At 36.6% G+C, this 24,250-nt stretch overlaps 2 protein-coding genes and 1 long non-coding RNA gene across 5 annotated transcripts in view; all 3 read left to right on the forward strand.

Annotated features, from left to right (window-relative positions):
- The window catches only part of LOC122842905 (cAMP and cAMP-inhibited cGMP 3',5'-cyclic phosphodiesterase 10A-like), a 94,434-nt gene that overhangs the window by 7,225 nt on the left and 62,959 nt on the right, over window positions 1–24,250 (forward strand). The window lies entirely within an intron of this gene.
- Window positions 2,214–2,736, forward strand: LOC122842910. The gene is made up of 3 exons (XR_006372648.1): window positions 2,214–2,298; window positions 2,387–2,549; window positions 2,652–2,736. It is a non-coding gene; the product is annotated as an uncharacterized LOC122842910 (long non-coding RNA).
- Window positions 9,981–13,305, forward strand: LOC122842908. Its single transcript, XM_044137204.1, has 4 exons — window positions 9,981–11,008; window positions 11,247–11,438; window positions 11,525–11,572; window positions 12,306–13,305. Exons 1-4 carry the CDS (start codon window positions 10,141–10,143, stop codon window positions 12,548–12,550), a joined length of 1,353 nt encoding a protein of 450 aa, XP_043993139.1. The 5' UTR covers window positions 9,981–10,140; the 3' UTR covers window positions 12,551–13,305.

Here is a 24,250-nt window from a genome sequence, read left to right on the forward strand (position 1 = left end):
CTTCATTATATGTCCTTCCACAGACCGACACTAGGTGGTGCTAAAGTATAAAGATGAAGCATCTCGGAGCTGAGGCTAGCATCAAAGCAAAGCAGGGCATTCGCGCTTTATGGTTGTTAAATTGTTTTTATTAACAGCTTTATTTCTAATCTTTGTAACAAATGTGGAAAGTCTCCCACAATGTGGCAGATTTATATGTGCCCTAATTTTAAATGAAGCTTTATTATCTGAGTTTTTATGAATCAATAAAAGGCAGATAAAAAGTTTTATTGATTTGCTGACAAAAGTGTTGACCCATAATGTTGAGTTTGTTTCTTCTCATTTTGACTCTATTAATAAGCAAGCACAAAGTTGCAGCAATTAAAGCCGGAGCTATAAAAGTGTTGTTACAGCTTATCAAAGGAGTTCAGGTTGAGGCAGGGGCAAATGACGAGGCTGGTCAGTGTGTGTGTGTGTGTGTGTGTGTGTGTGTGTTGGTATATATGGTTTAGCCTGCCTTTTCACCTGAATACGCACTTACGTTACGCGGACCTAGGGGTAATACAAGGACACCTCCAATGTCCGCATAAACCAAGGAGTGTATTTTAAGTTTTGAATATCTAAACAACATTTTTTCTCATAAATATAAAGTTTTATAGGAACTATGCCCGAGTTTGCATGATTTGGACCATGTATTTGTACTTTTCAGTGAATAAACAGCGGGATATCTCACTTTCTTTAATTGTCCTTTTATACCTGTAACCTGAGTTTTGTGTATTCCAGTGTATAACACAGCGCCTCCTGATTTCAGTGTATGAATTGCAGTTTTACACACATTTTCATACACTACGCGCGCTTTTAGCCGGTCATCATCTGATTGGCTGTAAAAAAACTGTGGGCGTGTCTTATTACCAAAACATCCCAGACGCAAGGTTTTTAAAAATTAAATCCTCATTTGAACCTGCAGCCCTCAATATGGACGTGTTGGTGGAATAACTGTGTACAGGTAAGCATTAATGGTAAATTACAATAATTTTTGCCTAGATGAAGTTATTTACAACTAAATAACTGCAGATGCAAGAGAGGTTTTTGAGCAAAATGAAATAATTTAGATTTTAATTTAGGTGACATTAAAGCTAAGCAACTTGTTTTGGATATTTGCATCAAGTAGCTTAAATATGTATGCTTTTATGACTGAAAAGACTTACCTGAAGCATTATAGTTTTTATTCCGAATGTTTTAAAGTAAGACACTAGCTTGGCTAGAGAGCTAGCCTCCTAGCAAGTCACAGCTGTTTGACAAATTGACGATATTTGGGGTAGGTGGTACCTGTGGTACCTACCCCAAACAGGTACCACCTAGCTTTTGGTGATAAAAGCTGGGTGATGAACTGTAAGTTTTCATAATTATATTTAACAATATTGGCAAACTGCTTGCTTTATGTTAGCTAATTGCACCATTGTGACACTTGTTAAGCTCGTTAAGCTTGATTACAAGCAGGAGATTAATAAAACTAAACTCAGAAGTTTCTGTGAAACTTGTTTATCTTTGGAAAAACACCAAAGGTTGAAAGTTTTAATAATTGGCTGCAATAGGACTGGTGCACCAATGACTTTAAAGCTGTGTACTGTAATCACTTACATGACTTAAATGCTGAAAGTGTAAACCAAGAGTCCTCAAATTTAGGCAAATATCGATGTCCTTCAACTTTTAAATGTGCATTTGTACCTGAATCAATTAGCTGAATAACCTCCTCAAATACAGTCAAATTCTCCAGATTTCTGACCTCATTATTTGACTTAGGTGTGTTGAAGCAGAGATGCATCTAAAAGTTGGAGGAGACTGTCCCTGGAAGACTGATTAAAACTGTTTAATTAAAGATCAATAGGACTTATCTAACAAAAGTCATTTGTGCAACAAACTACCCTTTTTCCTTAAAGTATGGCTCAAATGTTCTTGTAAGGCTGTACTACTGGCTGAACATCAATATATTGAACACTGATCATTGTATGAACTATTTGTAGATGGTAATGCACTTTTTAAAATCAGTGATTAAATAAATTATAGTGTTGGTGTTTTATCTGAGCTGTGTCTTGCATGCAAAACATGTTTCCATATTTATAATTAAATTTTAGCTTTAAAGCTTGTAGGAGTTACAAAGAGGCTTGTAATTCCTTCTTTGACTGTATTAACTTTTCATACATGCCAGTAAAACATGCAGAGGCGACGAAATAAATCCAAAGGAAGATGCCAAATATTATATTGATACCAAAACAGACAAAGTGGGACTTGATGTCAAGTACATCAATGCCTTTAAAGGTATGGGAATTTTTTTGGAGTGGTTTTAATTACAATCAAGCTTTTGTACATTTACACATTTCTACTATTATTTTGCTTTCTTCTTTAGGTCGTGGTATCTTTGCCACAACCTCTTTTCAGAAAGGGGACTTTCTGTGTGAGTATCAAGGTGAACTGATCAGTAAAGAGGAATGTGAGAGGAGACAGAAAGTTTACCATGACAAGCTTAAAGTGTTCTTGTTTGAATTCTACTTTAATGGAAAACTCTGGTGGTGAGTATGTTTGTATCAGAAGTCTAATTAGAACTAAATGGCATCTATATTATATATAAATAAATATTTTAATATTTAAAGTTAAATGTTATGTATTTGCAGTGTTGATGCAGCAAAAGAAGATTGCTCTCTTGGAAGGCTTATAAATGATGACAATATCAGCCCAAATGCCAAAATGAAGTATCTGACCGTGCAACAGAAGCCACATTTGTGTTTATTTGCAACTCGAGATATCAATCAGGGAGAAGAGATTACAATTATGGGGACTCAGACTGGCCATGGCGACTCAAGGTACTAAAAAAATAAAAATTGACAATGTTTATTTAAGAAATGCACTAATAATGAAGATTTACAACCTGAACCTTCTTTTACCATTCTTTTCACAACAATAGATGGCTGACTGTACAAGTCATTACTGGGCAAATTAACCAGTTGCCCACAAATGTATAACAAATAATTACAGTATCATAGTATTTACAGTAGTATTTTATGTATTCTCAAAACATTGTAACATCTACCTTATATTTTTATTATTTAAATTCAACAGAACTCAAGTGGGATGTCTTCAACTGGGCAAGATGTTGAGGTGCCATCCACATCACAGTTGGTTTCATACTATGGAATGGTATCAAGCAAAGACCAGGTGTGGGCAAATGATATTATTGAAAGTTTTAATAAGACAAAATCTGAATATAAGTGAGAGTATCTCTGTGAATTAGTCAAGGGCAGTATGGTGTTGACTTGTATTTATTTTCTGTTTCAGATCAGAGCTAAAAATGACCAGGATCAGATGTCAACCAATGTCCCAAATGAGACAGATCCAGTCCTGGATTCACTCCCCATCAATTCAGAGGTATTTTATTTTTAAGGTGCAGCTAAATGATGTCAGTCAGCCAACCTGTTCAACTTCAGTGTGTCTGTGTGTGGACCTGAATGCCATGTGGTTTATCTGGACATTGGTTTGTCAGGACAGTCTCATGTCATGGTTTTCAGTTTGTAAGCTCAGTGTGTGTATGTGTGTGTTTCATGGTCACCTGCACCAATGTGATATAGGAGGACCATATTGTATATGAGGACCTTGCGTTATTGAATTGATAAAAATATATGTTTTGATTCTTGTGACCTTATAAATATTGGTTTGAACTCTCATAAATGTTAACTTGGCATCACAGAATATATAGGGAAATTAAATATTGAAATTTCATTTAGGTTACAGAAAATATATTACGTTTGGTGATTTTAATCTAACAGAATCAGACTTCAATTTGGTCAGTACTGGTAAAACTCTAATAGTCATCTTGTTTCGTGGCGTTTGTCTTGCAGACTGTTTCCAGAATTCAAAACACTTGGGTTAACCACCAAAATACTTTGTTTGCTACATCAGAAAATCTTCCGTAGGAATAAAGCAATCAATCTTTCTTCTTTTTCACAGGAATTGGAAGAAGAAAGGTCCCAAAGTCCTGACTGTACTCATACAACTTCTACAGCTGGCAACACAGAAAAGGTAGAGTTTGGGTTTTCATTTTGAATTTACCAAACATTTTGGCTGGATTTAAAACTAGTTTCCTTCCACGGGTGTTGGCTGTCATAGAATGCAAACATTTAAGTGAAGATATCTCTGTGAATTAGTCAAGGGAAGTATGTTGTTGACTTGTATTTATTTTCTGTTTCAGATCAGAGCTGAAAATGACCAGGATCAGATGACAACCAATGTCCCAAACAAGACAGATCCAGTCCTGGATTCACTGCCCATCACTTCAGAGGTATTTTATTTTTAAGGTGCAGCTAAATGATGTCAGTCAGCCAATTTGTTCAACTTCAGTGTGTCTGTGTGTGGACCTGAATGCCATGTGGTTTATCTGGACATTGGTTTGTAAGGACGGTCTCATGTCATGGTTTTCAGTTTGTAAGCTCAGTGTGTGTATGTGTGTGTTTCATGGTCACCTGCAGCAATGTGATATAGGAGGACCATATTGTATATGGGGACCTTGCGTAATTGAATTGATAAAAACATATGTTTTTGTTCTTGTGACCTTATGAATATTAGTATGATCTCTGATAAATGTTAACTTGGCATCAGAGAATATATAGGGAAATTTAATATTGAAATTTCATTTAGGTTACAGAAAATATATTACGTTTGGTGATTTTAATCTAACAGAATTAGACTTCAATTTGGTCAGTGCTGGTGAAACTCTAATAGTCATCTTGTTTCGTGGCGTTTGTCTTGCAGACTGTTTCCAGAATTCAAAACACTTGGGTTAACCACCAAATTACTTTGTTTGCTACATCAGAAAATCTTCTGTGGGGATAAAACAATCAATCTTTCTTCTTTTTCACAGGAATTGGAAGAAGAAAGGTCCCAAAGTCCTGACTGTATTCATACAACTTCCACAGCTGGCAACACAGAACAGGTACAGAGTTTGGGTTTTCATTTTGAATTTACCAAACATTTTGGCTAGATTTAAAACTAATTTCCTTCCATGAGTGTTGGCTGTCATAGAATGCAAACATTTAAGTGAAGATATCTCTGTGAATTAGTTAAGGGTAGTATGGTGTTGACTTGTATTTATTTTCTGTTTCAGATCAGAGCTGAAAATGACCAGGATCAGATGACAACCAATGTCTCAAATGAGACAGATCCAGTACTGGATTCACTGCCCATCACTTCAGAGGTATTTTATTTTTAAGGTGCAGCTAAATGATGTCAGTCAGCCAACCTGTTCAACTTCAGTGTGTCTGTGTGTGGACCTGAATGCCATGTGGTTTATCTGGACATTGGTTTGTCAGGACAGTCTCATGTCATGGTTTTCAGTTTGTAAGCTCAGTGTGTGTATGTGTGTGTTTCATGGTCACCAGCACCAATGTGATATAGGAGGACCATATTGTATATGAGGACCTTGCGTTATTGAATTGATAAAAATATATGTTTTGGTTCTTGTGATCTTATGAATATTAGTATGACCCCTGATAAATTTAAACGTGACATCAAGGAATATATTGGGAGAGTAAATATTGAAATTTCTTTGAGGTTACAGAAAATATATTTTGTTTTGGTGATTTTAATCTAACAGAATCAGATTTCAATTTGGTCAGTGCTGGTAAAACTCTAATAGTCATCTTGTTTCTTAGTGTTTGTCTTGCAGACTGTTTCCAGAATTCAAAACACTTGGGTTAACCACCAAGTTATTTTGTTTGCTACATCAGAAAATCCTTTGTGGTGATAAAACAATTAATCTTTCTTCTTTTTCACAGGAATTGGAAGAAGAAATGTTCCAAAGTCCTGACTGTACTCATACAACTTCTACAGCTGGCAACACAGAAAAGGTAGAGAGTTTGGGTTTTCATTTTGAATTTACCAAACATTTTGGCTGGATTTAAAACTAGTTTCCTTCCACGGGTGTTGGCTGTCATTGAATGCAAACATTTAAGTGAAGATATCTCTGGGAATTAGTCAAGGGAAGTATGTTGTTGACTTGTATTTATTTTCTGTTTCAGATCAGAGCTGAAAATGACCAGGATCAGATGACAACCAATGTCCCAAACAAGACAGATCCAGTCCTGGATTCACTGCCCATCACTTCAGAGGTATTTTATTTTTAAGGTGCAGCTAAATGATGTCAGTCAGCCAATTTGTTCAACTTCAGTGTGTCTGTGTGTGGACCTGAATGCCATGTGGTTTATCTGGACATTGGTTTGTAAGGACGGTCTCATGTCATGGTTTTCAGTTTGTAAGCTCAGTGTGTGTATGTGTGTGTTTCATGGTCACCTGCAGCAATGTGATATAGGAGGACCATATTGTATATGGGGACCTTGCGTAATTGAATTGATAAAAACATATGTTTTGGTTCTGGTGACCTTATGAATATTAGTATGATCTCTGATAAATGTTAACTTGGCATCAGAGAATATATAGGGAAATTTAATATTGAAATTTCATTTAGGTTACAGAAAATATATTGGTGATTTTAATCTAACAGAATCAGACTTCAATTTGGTCAGTGCTGGTGAAACTTAATAGTCATCTTGTTTCATGGCGTTTGTCTTGCAGACTGTTTCCAGAATTCAAAACACTTGGGTTAACGACCAAATTACTTTGTTTGCTACATCAGAAAATCTTCTGTGTGGATAAAACAATCAATCTTTCTTCTTTTTCACAGGAATTGGAAGAAGAAAGGTCCCAAAGTCCTGACTGTATTCATACAACTTCCACAGCTGGCAACACAGAACAGGTACAGAGTTTGGGTTTTCATTTTGAATTTACCAAACATTTTGGCTGGATTTAAAACTAGTTTCCTTCCATGAGTGTTGGCTGTCATAGAATGCAAACATTTAAGTGAAGATATCTCTTTGAATTAGTTAAGGGTAGTATGGTGTTGACTTGTATTTATTTTCTGTTTCAGATCAGAGCTGAAAATGACCAGGATGAGATGACAACCAATGTCCCAAATGAGACAGATCCAGTACTGGATTCACTGCCCATCACTTCAGAGGTATTTTATTTTTAAGGTGCAGCTAAATGATGTTAGTCAGCCAACCTGTTCAACTTCAGTGTGTCTGTGTGTGGACCTGAATGCCATGTGGTTTATCTGGACATTGGTTTGTCAGGACAGTCTCATGTCATGGTTTTCAGTTTGTAAGCTCAGTGTGTGTATGTGTGTGTTTCATGGTCACCTGCACCAATGTGATATAGGAGGACCATATTGTATATGAGGACCTTGCGTTATTGAATTGATAAAAATATATGTTTTGATTCTTGTGACCTTATAAATATTAGTATGACCTCTGATAAATGTAAACTTGGCATCAGAGAATATATAGGGAAATTTAATATTGAAATTTCTTTTAGGTTACAGAAAATATATTTTGTTTTGTTCATTTCAATCTATTAGAATCAGACTTCAATTTGGTCAGTGCTGGTAAAACTCTAATAGTCATCTTGTTTCTTAGCGTTTGTCTTGCAGACTGTTTCCAAAATTCAAAACACATGGGTTAACCACCAAATTATTTTGTTTGCTACATCAGAAAATCTTTTGTGGGGATAAAACAATTAATCTTTCTTCTTTTTCACAGGAATTGAAAGAAGAAATGTCCCAAAGACCTTACTGTACTCCTACAACTTCTACAGCTGGCAACACAGAACAGGTAGAGAGTTTGGGTTTTCATTTTGAATGTACCAAACGTTTTTGGCTGGATTTAAAACTAGTTTCCTTCCATGGGTGTTGGCTCTCATAGAATGCAAACATTTAAGTGAGAGTATCTCTGTGAATAAGTTGATCATATAGTGTATGGGAAGTTTGCGTTATTGAATTGATAAAAACATGTGGGTTGGTTCTAGTGAGGTTGAGAATATTGGTTTGACTTCTGGTAAATGTTGACTTGGTGCCACAGAGTATAATATCAGGGAACATTTTTAAATGTTGTCAAAGTTAAATATATATAAATTTTGTCTTCCCTTGTAATTTATCTACATCTTGATCATGCAATATTTTTAATTCAACAATTTAACAATTTGCAGGAAAAGTTGTTTTTATGACTTTAACCCTCTTTAAATATTTTTCTCATTCATTATCCAATAAAGAGTAGAATATACTTGTTGATCCCCAAGGGGAAATTGCTTATTCATTGAAAAGCTACTTCATCTGAGTTAATTTATATCAAAAATACAATATATATATATATATATATATATATATATATATATATATATATATATGTGTGTGTGTGTGTGTGTGTGTTTAAATGTGTTTAATGTGTTCTTTGTAGTGTCAAAAACATCACCTGATGTGCACAACAGTATCCTCTTTGGAGAAGTGTACTCAGTGTTTTGGACCTTGTTCTTCATTCAAGTGGGTTGGTTACCAGTGCAAAGGTAAGATATTTTATTAATTTGTACCATGAATTAATTAATTTTAATAGGATGTATGTCTTTGTTGAACTGTCCACCATGAACAAATTACAGTTTCAGAATTGAGCATATAGATTTCAATACAATGAAATTTATGTCATCATAGTGACTTTCAAAGCAGTGGAAGTTTTCAAAGTACCTTAAAGCTTTTACCCTTGATCTTTATTTAAAACAGAACATAAAATTTTATCGAGAAAGTTCAATTTTGCACTTTCGAAAAAAAAATTGTTAATCCACATATAACTTTTCCATCTGATCTTAAAGTAAGGTGTAGTGGTTTATTTGAGATTTTGGATTTTGTTTGTCTTTTGTGGGTTTTTTACATTTAAATTTTTTCACAGGTTGTTCAAAAATCTGGCATTCATACTGCCTTAAAAAAATTACAAAGGATGACGGATCTCAGGTGAATAGCCACATACGTTCTTTTCAGCTTTGCCTTCTAAATCTCCATTATAACCTAAACTCTATTTCCCACAATTTCAGGGAAAAGAACTTTTTAAGTATTCGATACCTGACTCCTTATCAGATAACAACACGTCACCTTCCAAACAATGTGAAATGTCAGATGAGGACCATGCATCTGATATTGACTACATACCAAATTCAGAATCTGCAGAAACTGATGAAGACTCAGACGTTAGCATTCCCCTTCAGCCCATCAAGTCTAAAGTTGGACAAATTCAAAGAAACCCAACAATACCCGATCTCACTTCATTTTTGCCAGACTCAAGTTCCGTGGTTGAGCCTTGCACATCAAATTACTGGCCTCCTTTTCACACAGATGATATGGGTGATGGCACATTCGAAACATTCAGCCCAGCCAAGTCTACCAAAGACTCAAATGATAAACCAAAATGTCAAAAGGAGCCTCACAAACAGGAATCCTCACAGCATATTATGAGTGCCAAGAACTACTGCTTTGTGTGTGGTAGGCCACAGAGCAAAATTTCACGCCATTTAAAAACCCACAAGACACATGCTGAAATTGCTTATGCCTTTTCCCTTCCGGAAGACTCAAAAGAGCGCAAGGTTCTTCTAGAAAAAATGAGAAACAAGGGGAACTTCAAACATAACTGTGAGGTTTTACAAAGTGGGAATGGATCGTTGAAAGTTAAGAGAAAGCCGAAAGGAAAGATTGGAACGTTTATACATTGTATGTACTGCCAAGGGATGTACATTCGAAAGGAACTGTGGAGACATGTCCAAAGATGCCCCTGTAAGCCAGAAAATGAAGATTTGAACCAAAGACATGGGAGAACCAAAGTACTGGGTTTTGCTATGGCTCAAGAGTCTGCATTCTGTCAGGAGATTTCAAGTGGGGTTTGGAAGCTCCTTGGTCCCATGAAGCAGGATGATGTAGCCACAGTTGTGAGAAATGACCTGACCATTATTCAGTTGGCCCAGTCTCTCTACAACAGACATGGACAAGACCCTACCAAGTACGAGTACATCCGACAGAAGCTCCGTGAAATTGGACGTCTGTTAATATGTATACGGTCTGAATTCTCTGTACATAACTTGGAGGAAGCTGTGAAACCTGCTAACTTCCAAAGAGTTGTCCAGGCAGTAAAGATTGTCTGTGGTTTTGATGAAGAAAAGCATTCATACCAAACACCAAGTCTTGCACTAAAACTGGGACATACACTTCAGAAAATCAGTGACATTATCCATTGCCGAGCACTCATGGCAGAAGATGAAGAACTGATTAAGTCAACAGACACTTTCAAAAAGCTGTATACATCCAAGTGGTCTGAGTTAGTGTCACATACTGCCTTGAACACTCTGAGTCATGCCAAATATAATAAGCCATTAACCTTACCATTCACAGAAGATGTTCAGAGTCTTCATAGGTATCTTAAGGAATCTGGAGAAAATGCATTTTCTATCTTGAAAGATGAGGTCAGCCCCCAGAATTATGCCAAACTTGCAAAAGTTACTCTTGCACAGGTCATTGTGTTCAATCGAAGACGAGCTGGAGAAGTCTCAAAGATGCATCTCAGAGGTTTCCAGCAGAGAGATGACTCAAAGCTCCATGAAGATGTTGCTGCTGGATTGTCCAAGGTTGAAAAAAAGCTCTGTAGCTACTTTAGTCGTGTTGAAATAATTGGGAAAAGAGGTCGAAAAGTTGCAGTTCTCCTTTCTCCTGATGTGGTGGATGCTCTGACTCTGCTGGTCAGCAAAAGAGAGCAATGTGGTGTTTGCTCCACAAACATCTTTCTTTTTGCTCGACCAAGATCTCAAAGTCACTACAGAGGCCAAGACTGTTTGCGTGTTTATGGAAGCCAATGTGGGGCGAAGCATCCAGAGTTCCTCAGGTCCACACAACTCAGGAAGCATGTTGCCACATTGTCACAAGTCCTTAACCTCAAAAATAATGAAATTGACCAGGTGGCTGACTTCCTGGGACATGATATTCGTGTCCACAGGGAATTTTATCGCTTACCTGTGCCAACAACACAACTGGCAAAGATTTCTAAGCTCCTTTTGTCCATGGAGAAAGGACACGTATCTACCCTGCAAGGAAAATCCCTTGATGACATCGAAATTGAAGGTTATTGCTGATTTTTTTTTTCTGTGATCTTATTTCCATTAGTAGGACTTGTCTGACATCACCAACATTTGTAAAACTGATGGATTTAAATAAATGATTATTATTGGAAAAACACTAGTGATTCTCTGTTAGAAAATACTACTAAATACAAAATGTGTTTTAAGCCTCATTCTGGTAGTGCTTAGATATCATTTTATGTATGGCATTCAGTCAGTTGTATTCTAATAATGCCTTTCAGATGAAATAGAACTAAGTGAGGATGAAGAAAAAGAAGATTTAAGTGATTTGGATGACTGTGATTCTGAGGAACCTGAGGAACCTGTTGAACCTGAGGAACCTGTTGAACCTGTTGAACCTGTGGAACCTGAGGAACCTGTGGAACCTGAGGAATCTGTGGAACCTGACCAAAGCAAGAATATGGATGATTTGTGTATGTTACTTGATCTAAAGATGCTATAACCTTTTGTCTACCTGTTTTTTTTTGGGTTTTTTTTAAACTTTTGTTATTTGTCTTAGTGGGAGCAGTGTCATCGGCAGCAGAGGAAATTGTTCCTTCTGTTGAAGGCAAGTCATGTTTCCTTATGAGTTTGTGTTTTGATCCTAGCTACATTTAGTTAAAGCATATATCTACTGTGCTGATCATATTAACTAATTCATGCTTAAGGCCATGGGGTCTAGATGTCCTCAAACTATATGCCATTTGCTTGAGACATGTGCCAACCTAGTGAAGAGTGTTATGACCGGCTCTTTGAGCCATAACAAAGACAGGAAAACACGGAGTTCGACAATAAATAAGCTCTTTATTGAGCACGAGCTTGAAATAAAATTAAACTGAAGCAACTTATTTTTGTCCACATGCCTCCATTTGGGAGATTGCTTTTATTTATGCTTGGACATTTCTCATTGTCCTTCTTCTCCACTCAATTTCCAGTAATTTCACATATTTGAAGCATTGTATTCCAAATTTTTGTCCACTTTCTCAGTTAGTTGATTAGTAGAGAAACTAACAAACATGCTTGGCCAGCAGCCATCATGATACAACTGGCCACTAATAATGCTCTCTATACACAGCTTATAAACCCTCTATGCTCCCTATCTAGTAGAATGTTAAGGTTACTACAAATTTTGAGAGCCTTTTTCATTGATAGCTATCATGATGCTATTGCATATTAATTTCTTTACATTGTCTGGTTTCATTTCGCTGCAGGTTGTCAACTTGTGTAAAGGTAGTATGTTTTAAATATTTTGTTTTAATAAACTGTTTTAATAATTTTTCTCTTTACTGTTTTCCCTTCAGAGACCTCCTCTGTTGCACCCAGAAGACAACCAAAAAAACCATGGTCAAGTGCTGAGATTTCTGCTGTTATGAGGCATTTTAAAGCTCACATAGGTAAAGGAAAACTTGCCACTAAAAGTGAGTGCAATCATTGCAAGTTGGTGGAAGGTCCTGTGCTGGCTCAAAGAACAGCACAAAACATCAGGGACTTTGTGAGAAACCGTGGAATAACTGCTAAGAGGCAGGCACAAAAGAAAAGGCTCTAGATTTTATGTGAAGCAATTACTTGTTCAAAAGTGTTCTCATGCTACTAAAACAATTTTTTTCATTGCCTATCAAATAATATTATCTGTAAAGTCCCATGACTTAAAGGCTGTTTAAATGTAGTTGTGTTGATAGGCAGAAAAATGTTTTTCTAATGCTGAGGCATTTTTCTATTGTCCAGCATAAAAATGATTGGAAAAGATGGCAGAATTTTAATTTAACATTCTTTTACTTATTTTTTTATACTCATAATACATGGCAACATTCTGTACCCTAAATCCCTTATTTTACTTCTCTGTATGTTTTGTTGAATCACTTAAATTGGACTTTTTTGTTTTGGTAATTTCAATTTCAGGCATACTTTTATTTTTTTAAAGAAAAATAATTGAATTATTTGGTCATATTTGCCTAATAAAATATGTTCTGTTAATGCTTTGTGCTGTCAGGTTGTGTATTTATGCTAATCAGCAGGTTTTTAAAAATGACGTAATTGTCCCTTTAAAGTCCTCACAATACTTTGTTTTGTTCTCATAAACCACCTTTTGCTGATGTCCTAATAAGCCACCATGATGTCAGATTGCTGTAAAAAAGGCTGTGTAGCTGCTATCTGAAGTCTAAAGGGCGCTAAATTTTTTTCAGATTTTTTGCAGTGTTTTAAACTACCTCCCATTGCTCTAGCTGCTTGGGAAAGGGTAGTCCATCTAAACCACCTTCGGGCCTGTTTGGCGAAAAAGGCAGGCTATACCCTATATACCTGTATAGGTGTGTGTGTGTGTGTGTGTGAGAGTGTGGTAGGCTTAACATCATGAATGGACTGTGTCCATGTGTTATCAGTAAACAGGCAGACCTGGCGTCTGGCTGCTTGGCCACCTCAGCCTGTGCTGATGTGTACTGTGCAGAGAAATCGACGGGCCTCTACGTCAGCACCAACATTCTCACTTATGATTCATACGGACTTTGTTTAGTTTCGGATGAGGGTTGCAGGAAACCAGCTGCTTCTCACACCAGCAGCTGCAAAACTAATTCTTTTGTTTTTTTCTCTTTTGTTTCCAATAATTTTTGAAGCCGAAATTAATTTATTATTTGACGAAGGCATTCAAAGCTCTGTATTTTAAAACATAACATTGACCTGCAGAAATTGTCTTGTCTTCAGTTTTGACCCATTTGCAACCACAAATTACAATATATGTTTTTCTTTTTTATTAGACCTTTGAAAAATAGTGTAAAGTTAAAGGGAAATGTCGAATAATTTTCAACATATTTTACAAATAAAAATCTGACATGTGTGGCATGCTTTTGTATTCAGCCCTTTTTACTTTCTGCCATGTTGAAGAAAAGTGAAGTGACAGCATGATGCTGCCACCACCATGTTGTATGGTTTGGATGGTGTGTTCAGGGTGATGTGCTCTGATAGGCCTGCCCTTTTGCATGTAGCCCTAAAAGTTTAGTATTAGTTTCCTCTGAGCAGAGGACCTAATTCCACATGTTTGTTTGCTGTGTCCCTCTGCAAACAGAAATAATTATAAATAACTTCTTAACATTTTTTAATAAAGACCAGATTTGTGTATAGTATAGTTGATGTATTGGCAGATTTTCCACCCTGAGCTGTAAATGTGTGCAGCTCCTCCACAGTTCCTTCAGATAAAATTTTTGTTTTTTGGTTCTACTGGATTTGATTTAGGGATCTCACTTTAAAAATAACTGAATACATCAGCACAGCACACTTTTCAGATTGTTGTGACGATATGTTTCTTAAATCTAATACTTTAAGTGTGATCAAGTTTGAGGGTCATTAATATCTTACAAGAAATATATAACAATGTATTCAACTACATTTAACTGTAGTAAACCTATTCAGCCAAGATATATACAGTATATATTTAAAATAAAATCAGTATTTTTTTTCTTTTTGCTTCAAAAAAGCACCACTGCTACAATAATATAATAAAATTAATCAGAATTATTAATATATTATTTAAATGATTAATTATTATGATTGCATCATCATTATTAATTATTGCTATTACTAAGAATTATTATTATATTTTACTATTGTTGCAGCAATAATAATTATAATAATATTAACAGGAATAATTTTGTACATGTACCTCGGTGTGCTCACATTTTCTTTGTAAAACACTAAAATACACACCAATCATGTGCATCAGTAATGGTTCCAGCATGTGTTTAGCAGAAGGTCTGCTGCAGGCCAAGTCATGGTTAGCACATCAGTGTGTGTTGGTGTGTGTGTGTGTGTTCAGCAAGCAAAGCGACTGCATCATATAGCACTGAAGGAGAATGGATGCCTCTGAAGCCAACACTAACTCAGTATCACATGTGCGTGCGTGGGCGTGCATGTGTGTGTGTATGTGAGGTAGAGAGCAGAGTAACGGTTTGATGAGGAGCGGATGAGGTCACGGCTCATGTCTCCTGCTTGCGTCATCAGCTGCACGATGTGTTTTCTGCGAGTGGAGCTGCAGCTGATTCTCTTTTGTTAACGCCACAGAAAAAAAGCAAAGTGAAACACACTTTAATCCCACGTTTTGTTCAAGATCAGCCACAGATCCTTTTTGGTGAAGCACATTCTGAGCACATTAGAGGAAGCAAATTTGACTTCCGTGTTTTCCTCTTATTTATGTTATTTTATTTTTGCAGCTTAAGATTTGCACAATGAGACATTTTTGCTTGACTTTATGACATCGGCAAAGCAAATTTTCTTTCTTTCTTTCCCCCTTCCCACACGGAGCTCTGACCACATGCTCATCATCATCATCTCATCATCCTCTAGAATTACAGCTGTAATAATCTGGGTCAGCACCGGTGCCAACAGAAACTCAAACTGCTAATCTAAAAACCCAGAATTTACATCTGTGACGGATGTGTGGCGAGACGCACGTCAAAGACAGAAAAATGAAAGCAGGGTGGGGGGTTTTATATAGCTATGCGCTGTCTCTTTCCTCCTCTTTTTCTTTTTCTTTTTTGTAGCAATTACATTTTGGCCAAATTGAATTTGATCATTTCCATTTGAGACACCTCCCACAAAACACATTGTATAACACTAATATCATATCTACTGTTACACTGGTGTCTTTGCTGCTTTTTTGAAACATGAAGCAACAATCTTACATTGTATTAGCTGCTTATAAATAAAATAAATAAACAATGTGTTGCTTTATGAAGACTCATGTAACTCAGGGTATGTGGAGCTAATTCTCATCAATTTCCCCAGACAAACTCCGGGTAAAATCTTCCACAGAGATTTACCGGCAGGCTGATTTTAGTGCAGGAGAGCCATGCAGAACATGGGTGTAATGCACATAAATTACATTTTACTGTGCATGCATGTGTCACAGATGCTCAGGCAGACATAATTTGCGCCAGCGCTGTGATGTGGAGGACATGAGGCCCGAGCGGGTTCCTGTGAGTGGCAGTAACAGCATCTCCTTTCTCGAGCCTGCCCTATCTCTGACTTCATTGGCTACGGCTCTGACGCAAATGAACCCCCCCTCGCCTCCCTACTCAACACAACCACCACCACCGCTACAACCAGCCATCACCACAACCACCACCACCCCTGTGCACTTTTTTTCATCGAGTTTTTTTCTTTTTCTTTCGCATGTTTCTTTCCCTTTGATTTATGTGCTTTCTGCAGCTCCACTCACACGGCATTGGAAAGCTGCACCACCTGTCCGGTGTTGTGAGCGTGTTCTCTCCCAGCCGCCGTGATCAAAATCAGTTCTCCTTCTTACTTGCCAGCATTATTTGAACCCGTTTGCTCCTGAAATAACTGCATTGTCAGCATCGCAGAATGCAAATGAGATTCCAAAAGTATTCAAACATAGACTCAAACATATGCTGTCATCCTCTTTATGGCATCTCCCAGCTCTGCAAATCACTGAAATTCCAGATAATGGTGAATTGATTGCTAAATTAGTTGAATATTCATCACAATTAATCTGATTAATCGTTTCAGCCCTACTTTCTGCCAACAGATTATCTCTCCTGAACTGTTGATCTCTGCAGCTCTTCCAGAGTCACCATGGGGCTCTTGGCTGCTTCAGAGTTTAATGCTCTCCTTATCCTACTCATTAGTTTAGATGGGCGCTCATGTCTACCTAGGTTTGCAGCGGTACTGCTTTATGTTTAACTACTGTAGTTGTTCTTGATTTCATTTCTGAAATCAAATGCAGTACAAATGCTTGCTGAAATGTATAATTTTTAAACAATTGATAAGCATTTTATGGAATAAAATGAGTATTTGATGCAATAGAAAAGTAAAACCTAATGTTAGGTGCAGAAACCTTTGTTTCCAGTTCAAATTGTTCCAGGTTTACACAGCGTGGATATTTTTGCCCTCCGTAGAGACCTTCTCCAGATCTTTCAGGTTTCAACACAGAGCTTCAAGTCCTTCCAGTGGTTTTCCACTGGAATCAGGTCTGGGAACCAGCTAGGCCACTCCAGCTTCTTGAAATCCTTCTTACGGAGTAATTTCTTAGTTGACCTGGCTGTGTGTTTTCGGTCTGAGGGAAAGACATTTATGCCCAATATCTCACAAAACCTGACCCCATCCACTCTCTAATTGATAAAGTGCAGCCGGCCTGTGCCCTTTGCAGAAAAGCACTACCAAAGCATGATGCTTCTATCCCATGCTTCACCATAGTGATGGTTTTCTTGGGGCTGTACTCATCCTTCTTCTTTCTCCAAGTGATGTTTACACCAAAAAGTTCTACTTTGTTCTTATCTGACCCCGTGACCTTCTCCCATGCCTCCTATTACCTCCTGACACGCTTCAGATTGGCCTGTACATGCACTGGGTTGCAGCATTTCAATCTATGCATAGTGTGTTGCTATGGCAACCTTTAAGATTGAGTTTCTTCCATTTTCTAATATTTGCTGCAGCAGCAACATGTTTGCCTGTTGTCCTGTTGACCACTGCGGCCTCCTGTCATTTTGTTTCCGGTGTCCTGTAGCCCATTGCAAAGGTCTGTTCCATAGAAGTCGGAGTCTGATTGACAGGTGTATTTTACACAGACAATAAGATCAAACAGGGGCAATTAATATAAGTAATGAGCGGAGGATAGAAAGGCTTCTTAAAGACAAACTAGCAGGTCTTTGAGAGCCAACATTACTGCTAGTTGGTTGTGATCAAATATTTTTAATATGCAGCAAATTGGCAATAAATATTTAAAAGTTATACAATGCGATATTCTGTTTGTTTTTATTTATTCTATCTCTATTCTATTTTTATTATTCTATCTCTAATAGTTGAGGTGATTAAAATTACAGACCTTTTCATTCTTTGTAAGTAGAAAAATTTGAACAAATTATTAGCGCACTTATTGGATACACTACCATTAGTTTCCCCTCTGCACATTCTTATTTAAATGCATAATTTTTTTGGGTTGCAACTCAGCAAAAAATGGTAAAATGAAGGGAAATGAATACTTTTATAAGTTTCAGTGATGAATTACTATTGAAATGCACAGTTAAATTCTTTATGTCTTTAATTTTCTGCTATTCCAGGTTCTGTGTGATGATATGTTGAACAGTCCTTAAATGAAAACATTGTTATATGAAATATACTGCACACTTTAGCTTTGCTAAGTTGTTTACACAAAGACAGAAAGAAAAAAAGAAGGAAAGAGAGGAAGAAAGAAAATATTTTCCCTGCTTGAGCAGTTCTCATTTATTGGGCTATAAAATTATTAACTAATTCAAGACACGGAGTTCTGGGTTGTTAAAGGTAATGGAAACAAAAAACTGGCATTTTCTATTCCCTCTGAAGGCTCTGATTTACAGCTGAAGAAATCTACAGTGCTCAACATCTGCAGACCTGCACTAATGTGTTTATTCACTTCCATTATGAACCAAAGAAAACCTGTTTCATCACATCCCTTCTTGTTCATTCAAAATTTAACACAAAGCAAATTTTGCTTCTTAATATTGTTGCCGGTGAAAATTTTATACCACTAACTTACATTAAAGCTACTTGCAAAGGTATCCGGTAAAACCAATTAAACACTTTAAGATGCCATGGTCAGTTTATAAGATGACTTTGCTATTTTATCATAAATAATCATTTAATTGAGATAAAATCCATCCTTCTGAAAAAAAGCTTGCTCGGGATAATATTTGTCTATGTAAACTGATTACTTTATCTCCTGTGCCTGTTGTACCAAACACACAAATCGGAGTCAAAAGACATTGCATAGTAAGAGCACTGATGTTTACATTGATTTATTATACCTTAAATGACTTGCTTTTTATATATTTAATACTCAACATCTGAAAGAAAATATTCAGTAATAAAAAATATATAATTTCACTTTACTGGCTTTAAATTCATCTGAACTGGACCTGTTCTTTTTCATCGGGTTCTGGTTGAAATGCCAGGTAAGGCACTAAAACTGGTTTTATTGGAAATTGCAGAACCTTGCAAGTTTTCCAATATAGTGTAAATAATGTGCTTTTAATGCAGGACGCTACACTAACACTGTTTGACAAGTATGAATTGATTTTGAAATGGTGTTGATCCATTTGAGTTGCCATGCCAAAGGGGCACTGAAATGCCTCTACATAACACCCCAAAAATCTGAAGCCAACTGCAGGATTGTATTTCATAATGTGCGAAAGACCTTATTGCAATTGAAGCATCTAAAATGTAATAATTTGTACTCAATGTTCAGGTTTTTATTGAAACTCATAAAAAAATGAAACTTGAGAATACAAGCACTCATGCTTTCTATAGGTGTACATTACAAGATAAAATAACTCATTTCAGTTTATTTGTCTACCCTACAACATACCAAAGACATGCATTTGCACACTTGAAAACTGCTTTAGTTGACTCACTTTTCAAAAGAAATGAAGCTTATGAGCTGTGATACCCACAGTGTTTTTTGTAGCGGTACATTGACATCAGAGTGCGCACTCATGCGACTTCTCATCCTGTTTCTGCTTTTTAGTGATGCACATATGAACTTTTACATAGCTCCCAGAACACATCAGCCTCTAGCAGGTATCAAATATGAACTCAAAGGAAAAACATAATTAAAAGTGTATTTTTTCTGGTGTTGATGAATACAGCTGCTGCCCTTCAACAATTTTACATCAAACATGCATCAAGGAATTACAACACTGACATGCGGTATCCCTCTTTATAAGTTATAAGTAAGTTTGGATGCTTTTGTTTACTTTACTCACACCTTTCACATTTCCTGTTCAGGCTTTGTGAATAAAATCGCTGCATTCTTTCCAGGGAAAGCAGGTTATGACTTAATGTGACGCTAAGCTCAGGTTTCAAACTGATGCATTTCAGTTGGAGAAACCTTTTATGGGTTCCCTATATTCCTTGTCCGTATGAGCCTGTCTTTTACGTCTGGCATGCATGCAGGAAGCTTCATATTACATCGGATTTAGTCAATAAATTCTTTAAGCTTTTTGAGATGCCAATACATTGCAAATTTATTAGCTAAACAGCCCAGATGCAAAAGTTAGAGAATGTGCTCCACTCTTTACCCTGTGGATTGAAGATGGGGCGTCACTCAGCTTAATACTTTTAGCAATGTAATGTATTTTATAGCGATGCATAATGACAAATGTGGCACAAATGTGATGCCATTTAGTTGTCAGCAATTTTCTGAAGATACTGATTCTATTGATTGTGGTTCTGATCCTTATTTGGTCCTATATATGACCTACATTTGAGCAAAACCACTGCTGTATTACCTACTTGAGGCACATAACCAGTTGACTATGAGTATATTTTAGAAAATTACATAAAAGCACTGGTTCATTAAGCCTGATAGGACATATAGATTGATCCATTGTTTGTTCAAAAATGATGGATAGCTGCAGCTGAAATTAAACACTGTTTTGGTTTTTCTTCATGTTGTCAACTTTTCATATTGTCTGCCAGTTTTTCTAAACTTCATTTTATTTTCTGTTTTATAATTTATCTGGGTGACTGTGGCTGTATGGTAGAGTAGTTGTCTTGCGATCGGAAGGTTGTATGCGTTCGATTCCAGCTTCCTCCTGCCACATGTCGATGTGCCTCTGGGCAAGGCACTTAACCCCAAATTGCCTACCGATCTGCTTATCATTGTATAAATGTGTTTGTGAGTGCAAATGGGTGAATGTGACTCTACTGTAAAGCGCTTTGAGTGGTCAAAATGACTGGAAAAGCACTATATAAGTTCAGTCCATTTAGTTTTGATGTCATTTGTTGGGAAGCTGAGGCTGTTTTAAATATATAAATAAACTTTGACTTTGACCTGAAAGCATCCCACAAGACAAAACCTGTGAAATAGTGGACTGCCAAAATTAGCAGCAACTTAGGAAATGTTACAGTACTCCAGAGAAAACAACAACTTCTGAAATAATGGATTTCTTAAATCTTATTATTTCTATAAAAGCTATTTTTTGCTAAAAAAAAACAAATAATAGCAGCCAAAATAAAAAAGCCAAGTCCTAGAAGATGGACGAAAGCATTTTCTTAAAAAAAAAATCCTAAGTGTGTCACAAGTTTGTCTCTGTCAATCAGAGACTGTGCACTGTATCAGTGTGTGCAGCTGGTGTCTGTAAATGTGTGCTCCACCATGCCAGCCCTTTGTACACCCAAACCTTCCCATCACACACATACACACAGGCACCCACGCGCGTGCACGCACACAGACACATACAGAGATTTGACTTTACCTCAGCTGCTGACTCAGAAGTGCATCAGCTTAGACCCCCAATTTCACCTCATCAGAGCGGCCAACAACAACAAAGGAGCAACAGTCCTGCTGTAATCAGACAGTAGGAGCTCGAGTTGTCATGCTCCACCTCAGATGTTGCTATACCTATTAGGACAATATGCATAAAAATTGCAATTATTAAAGGTAAACACATTCCTGTTATCGTCATGTTTCATATCATTCATACCGCTGTTACATTATTTCTGTAGATACAGTTTGGTCCAAAAACAGTATTTACACATACACAGTTTTGTTCATATTAATTATATATCTATTACAAGACAATAATAACTTTGTCCTATGAGAAATGAGACATTTTGGTCCACTTCTCTGTGGACTGATCCATTTAAGAGATTTACTATTCACTGTAAACCTTAGCATTTTATGCTACGCTCACAGTGCAGAGCAGGTTCACCAAAGACATTTTGTATGGTTTTAAATACGTTCATGTTCTTTTAAATTTTATTAAATTTGAAAGAACTCTGTGTTGCAAACAGTTGTGACAATACATAACCATTAGAGTACCATTATGGCTAACATCAGCTGCTTTTTTTGTCACTCCACTCATTGATTTGACTTTTGGAGCTAATGGCTACAAAGTGGGAAAAAGTATTTATCAATACACCAGCGGTCAGTTAATCATGTTTGGTAAAGATTTCACTGGGGAGGGCAGGAAAGGGACAACCAATGTGCTGTGCACTGAACAGCTAGCTACAACTGTCCTGACAATGAACTCTAAAAGAAGAAGACATTTTATCCTCTATATTTACTACGATGCAGAGCATGATGGTTTATACAGATTTGTATGCATTCAACTGAGGTTTAGAGCTATACTGTAACATTTTGCATGAGAAGAAATCAATTTAATCCCTTCCATTCTCTCATTTTGGTCTTGGTTGAGATGCTCATGTGAGGACCAAACGGTGTCAATGAGCTGATTTAGCTAACAAGCTTCAAATTAGTAATGGAAATACTCCAGACTGCAGGGAACACAAAACCAGTTGGCAGACAGTCCTAACAAATGTGAATGAGTGAGGTGAGCTGCACTTTCTGAGTTGATCTTTAAACATTTCATTTGCTTGAAAGCAAGACTTATGTATGTTCATCTGTTCTCGATTTTATTATTTAATTTAACAACAATCTAATGACCTCACTGATGAGTTTAACCATTGTTTATCTACATAGTGTTGCCAAACATGATCATGCATATTTTCATAGGTAATTTTTGCTTTTTGAAAATCATGATCTTTGTACAAAAATGCAACTGCAATTTGAAGTGCAACATTTTTCACCATAAACAATCATGTGCTGTTTTCTGCAGGTTTGCCCCCTTCTCATCAGCTCATCCCACACGTTTTCTTTAGGACTGAGAAGATTTGTTTTCTGTTTTTTGTGTCATCTATGTTGTTTTTGGATCATTCTCCTTTTATAAGAATAAATGAAAAAACATTTTCAGCTACTGGCAGCATTTTTCAATTCAAAGAAGTCAGATTGCATGTTGATGGATTGGTCAGGTCATCCGTTCTAGTGTCCGAAAAATTCAGTGTTAGACTCATCTGTCCAAAGTACATTATTCCAATCTTTATACATTTGTTTACATTATGCCTTCATGTTTTTTTAGAAAGTAAAGTTTTCCTTCTTGCTCTCCTCCAAAAAAGGTTACTGCTTTTGGTCTCCTGAAGAGATTTCAGAGACTTCTTTTAGCATCTCACAGTCTGCCTTCAGCGAGTTTTTTTGTCAGTCGGACCTGGGCATGTTAGCAGTTACTTTGACTGTGTATTTTCTATACAGTAGAAATGCTTATTTCTAATTATTTTCTGACCTCTTTTAAGTGTGAATAAATGTGAGGGTGTACTAATTTATTCCTTTCCAGTGATTGCATTGTTTGTTTAAATTTAGCAAAAATATCAAAGGAAGGTAAAAATGTTTCCTCCGGTTTTAATGAACCTTCTCTGTTTTGTTCAAATTAATAAATCCAAATATGTTTGCAAAACTCACAGGGGGATGTTGTAGGATGTCAAATTTTTTTCACATTACAGTATTTAGCATTTAAGGTTTTTACAGAGAGCCCAAGAGAAGAGAGGAAACCACAGGAAATTAACACAAATTCATATATTATCTGTTTCAGGTATTTGATGATGACATATAATTTATCTATAAAATATTCGTCTTCAATCATTTGCTTAGAACAAATAAAAGCTCCCACGCATCAGCACAATATTGCAGGAGGTTTTCAAAACTCTGGGGCTGATTCTCCGCTGTAACCTCACTGCTCTGTCTGTGAACTGTAGGCGTAAATTTGAGTCAGAGCAGCTGGGTGCATTGTTGCTTTCTTCATTTCCAAGCCAGACTTCTGATCTTTTCCAGACTTCAGAATGAACCATTTTAATACCTTTTTAAAAGGAGCCTGAAATAAAAAGCATCCCTTATTGTAGGTAGAATGTGTCTCATTACAACAAAATAAGAAAATGTCTTTATCCTCTTTTTTAATCCAAAACACATTAAGCATTTTATTTTTATTCACACACTAATATTATCCACTGGATTAGATTTGTAATTCTTTAAATTTAATTTTTTTTTCTCTCCCTTAGCCATTGCAGCAAATAATATTTGGTCTCCTGCAGGCAAACTGCAACTACTGTTCACCTGTTCCAAGCTTGAAATTCATGAGAGGAATAAAAACAAAGAGATTATTGGACATCATGTCCTAATGATGTCTCAGAAGAAGAAGAAAAAAACAGAACAAGTTTCATAATATTAACCAACAAACAAAGATGTCATCTTCTCCCTGGGGTACAGGGACGTCTGAGGGAGAAACAAACCTTTCCTCTCGGTGCGTCTACTACGGTCTGACAGCAGTTATTCAAAACGGCAGTAATTAAGACGGCACGGGGCAGGTAAATGGTGTGCTGTGATTCGTATTTCCATTAACCTAAATTATGCACCTATCTCACATTTGTCCTA

Source organism: Gambusia affinis, linkage group LG13 (assembly GCF_019740435.1).
Source record: "Gambusia affinis linkage group LG13, SWU_Gaff_1.0, whole genome shotgun sequence".
Classification (NCBI taxonomy): domain Eukaryota; kingdom Metazoa; phylum Chordata; class Actinopteri; order Cyprinodontiformes; family Poeciliidae; genus Gambusia; species Gambusia affinis.